The following is a 3,555-nucleotide window of genomic DNA, read 5'->3' on the forward strand; positions in this document are numbered from 1 at the left end:
GCAGGACCTTTGCTTTGGTTTCTAACCAGTGTTCTATGTAAACATTACTTTTTTAACAAACATTTTTGCTTTTTAATCTCTGCAGCAAGCCCGTGAACTTGTGGTGAAGCTGATCAAGGACCAAGGAGACTTCAGGGCTGGCAGGGCAGACTTTGGATCTAAAATGGGAAGCAGTCTGGATGTAAGAGCCTGTCTCCCCCTCTGTTCAAATGCTGGACAGCCAAGTTGATGCTGACTTATTTATTCAGAAAGAGAACCAGTTTTATCTTTTCTGAATTCTTCTTTCAATCCTTTTTGTTCAGGTGGCTGTGCCCAGATTTGCTGTTGGCATCATCATCGGTAGGAACGGAGAGATGATCAAGAAGATTCAGAATGATGCCGGGGTCAGGATCCAGTTCAGGCAAGGTGAGAAGATAACCGTGTAACTGAGTTTTCTCAAAAGTGTAATTCCATGTCATTGGCTATGAAGATACCACATGAGCTGTGATAGGCCAGAATGGGCTGTCTGTATTTCCTCCTGCATGTCCCTGATGCTGGTGGAGGTGTTTGCCAATAAACCTTTTCTTACAGTGAGTGAATGATGTGTGTTCCAGCATGATCATCCAAAAGTTACTCAATACTTATGAAATCCAAAATGTTAAAGGCTTTTCTTCCTTTGTAGCACTTGACAGTAAATGTGTGTGAGACCCTAAGAGCAGGTAGCGACCTCTCTGTGTCTGCTTGTACTTGTCCAGATGATGGAGTCAGTCTTGACAGAGTTGCTCAGGTGATGGGCCAGCCCGACCACTGCCACCATGCAGTCCACCTCATCAATGAACTGGTTCAGACAGCTCAGGTACATCAGTGTTTGTAATCAAACACACTTTTTACTGAACTCTTAATGTTTAGCAGGTTTGTCAGATGATAAACTGTAAGCATGATTACAAAATTTCAGTAAAGCTCATGATCTTAATTACCTGGAAGGAAAAAAGGTTTACACTTTTTTTTTTTTTTTTTAAATAAATACAGTGGTGTGAAAAAGTGTTTGCCCCCTTACTGATTTCTTATCTTTTTGCATGTTTGTCACACTGTAATGTTTCAGATCGTCAAACAAAGTTATATATTAGTCAAAGATAACACAAGTAAACACATCATGCAGTTTTTAAATGAAGGTTTTTATTATTAAGGGAAAACAAAATCCAAAACTATAGATCCCTGTGTGAACAAGTGTTTGCCCCCCTGTCAAAACACTGGTTTATCGCACCTGAGTTCAATTTCTCTTGCCACACCTGTTCGCAATCAAGAAATCACTTAAATAGGACCTGCCTGACAAAGTGAAGTAGACCAAAAGATCCTCAAAAGCTAGACATCATGCCGAGATCCAAAGAAATTCAAAAACAAATGAGAAAGAGAATAATGGAGCTCTATCAGTCCGGAAAAGGTTATAAAGCCATTTCTAAAGCTTGGGGACTGCAGCGAACCACAGTGAGAGCCATTATCCACAAATGGCGAAAACATGGAACAGTGGAGAACCTTCCCAGGAGTGGCCAGCCGACCAAAATTACCCCAAGAGCGCAGCGACAACTCATCCAAGAGGTCACAAAAGACCCCACAACAACATCCAAAGAACTGCAGGCCTCACTTGCCTCAGTTAAGCTGAGTGTTCATGACTCCACCATAAGAAAGAGACTGGGCAAAAATGGTTTGCATGGCAGAGTTCCAAGACGAAAACCACTGCTGAGCAAAAAGAACATAAAGGCTCGTCTCAGTTTTGCCAGAAAACAGCTTGATGATCCCCAAGACTTTTGGGATAATACTCTGTGGACAGACGAGACAAAAGTTGAACTTTTTGGAAGGTGTGTGTCCCATTATGTGTGGCGTAAAAGTAACACCGCATTTCAGAAAAAGAACATCATACCAACAGTAAAATATGGTGGTGGTAGTGTGATGGTCTGGGGCTGTTTTGCTGCTTCAGGCCCTGGAAGACATGCTGTGATAAGTGGAACCATGAATTCTGCTGTGTACCAAAATATCCTGAAGGAGAATGTCCGGCCATCCGTTTGTGACCTCAAGCTGAAGCGAACTTGGGTTCTGCAGCAGGACAATGATCCAAAGCACACCAGCAAGTCCACTTCTGAATGGCTGAAGAAAAACAAAATGAAGACTTTGGAGTGGCCTAGTCAAAGTCCTGACCTGAATCCAATTGAGATGCTGTGGCATGACCTTAAAAAGGCAGTTCATGCCCGAAAACCCTCCAATGTGGCTGACTTACAACAATTCTGCAAAGATGAGTGGGCCAAAATTCCTCCACAGCGCTGTAAAAGACTCATGGCAAGTTATCGAAAACGCTTGATTGCAGTTGTTGCTGCTAAGGGTGGCCCAACCAGTTATTAGGTTTAGGGGGCAAACACTTGTTCACACAGGGCTCTATAGTTTTGGATTTTGTTTTCCCTTAATAATAAAAACCTTCATTTAAAAACTGCATGATGTGTTTACTTGTGTTATCTTTGACTAATATATAAATTTGTTTGACGATCTGAAACATTACAGTGTGACAAACATGCAAAAAGATAAGAAATCAGTAAGGGGGCAAACACTTTTTCACACCACTGTAAAAACTACTGAATGATAAGATTAAATATCTGAAGAAGTTCTGTAAGTTAGTTAAAAATTTAGGGAGCAGATCCATCTTAGTACCAGTATTTGGGTCTTCTTTGACCTTTACAGCTGATGTCATCGACTGACAGTGATGGAATAAACATGACTATTATTAAATCGGTAATTGATGGTTGTTCTAAACCACTAACTTATATCTTTAATTTGTCCTTTCAATCAGGAAAATTTCCTAATTGTATGAAAATAGCAAAGGTTATTCCGTTATATAAATCTGGAGATAGACATAATATTACAAATTATAGACCTATTTCTTTATTATCGCAATTCTCTAAAATCTTAGAAAAACTCTTTGATGCTAGACTAGATAAATTTTTGGACAAATATAAAATTTTAACTGAAAAGCAATATGGTTTCAGATCTAATAGATCCACAGCGTTTGCAATAACTGAATTTGTAGAAGGTGTTACTAGTGCCTGGGACAACAAGAAACAAACATTGGGGATTTTTATTGATTTTCAAAAGGCTTTTGATGCTATTAATTTTGAAATTTAGAAAGGTACGGTATTAAAGGTTTGGTGTTGAAATGGATAAAAAGTTATTTGACCAACAGACGGCAATTTGTAAGACTGGGCGTGCACCAATCAGATTTTCTGGATATAGTATGTGGAGTCCCACAGGGGTCAGTTTTGGGTCCTAAACTTTTCATACTGTATATTAACGATATATGTAATGTTTCTGAATTATTGAACTTTGTACTATTCGCTGATGATACTACTATATGGGCCTCTGGGGAAGACCTACAGCAACTTTTGGGTCTGATTACTGTGGAATTGGACAAGGTGAAGAAATGGTGTGACAGGAATAAGTTATCACTAAATCTGGACAAAACAAAATTCATGCTGTTTGGATATGGAAGATTAAATCGTCAGATTCAAGTAAGGGTGGGGGATGCCAATATAG

The 3,555-nt window shown here is 39.5% G+C and overlaps 1 protein-coding gene across 2 annotated transcripts in view; it reads left to right on the plus strand.

The window, feature by feature from the left end:
• Positions 1-3,555, plus strand: part of fubp3 (far upstream element (FUSE) binding protein 3) — a 20,859-nt gene that overhangs the window by 9,570 nt on the left and 7,734 nt on the right. For both annotated transcript variants that reach the window (XM_020600923.1, XM_020600924.1), the window contains exons 9-11: positions 86-181; positions 303-405; positions 735-835. In XM_020600923.1, coding sequence (XP_020456579.1) covers positions 86-181; positions 303-405; positions 735-835 — 300 coding nt within the window. The remainder of the gene's footprint in view (positions 1-85; positions 182-302; positions 406-734; positions 836-3,555) is intronic.

Source organism: Monopterus albus, unplaced genomic scaffold (genome assembly GCF_001952655.1).
Source record: "Monopterus albus unplaced genomic scaffold, M_albus_1.0 scaffold49.1, whole genome shotgun sequence".
Classification (NCBI taxonomy): domain Eukaryota; kingdom Metazoa; phylum Chordata; class Actinopteri; order Synbranchiformes; family Synbranchidae; genus Monopterus; species Monopterus albus.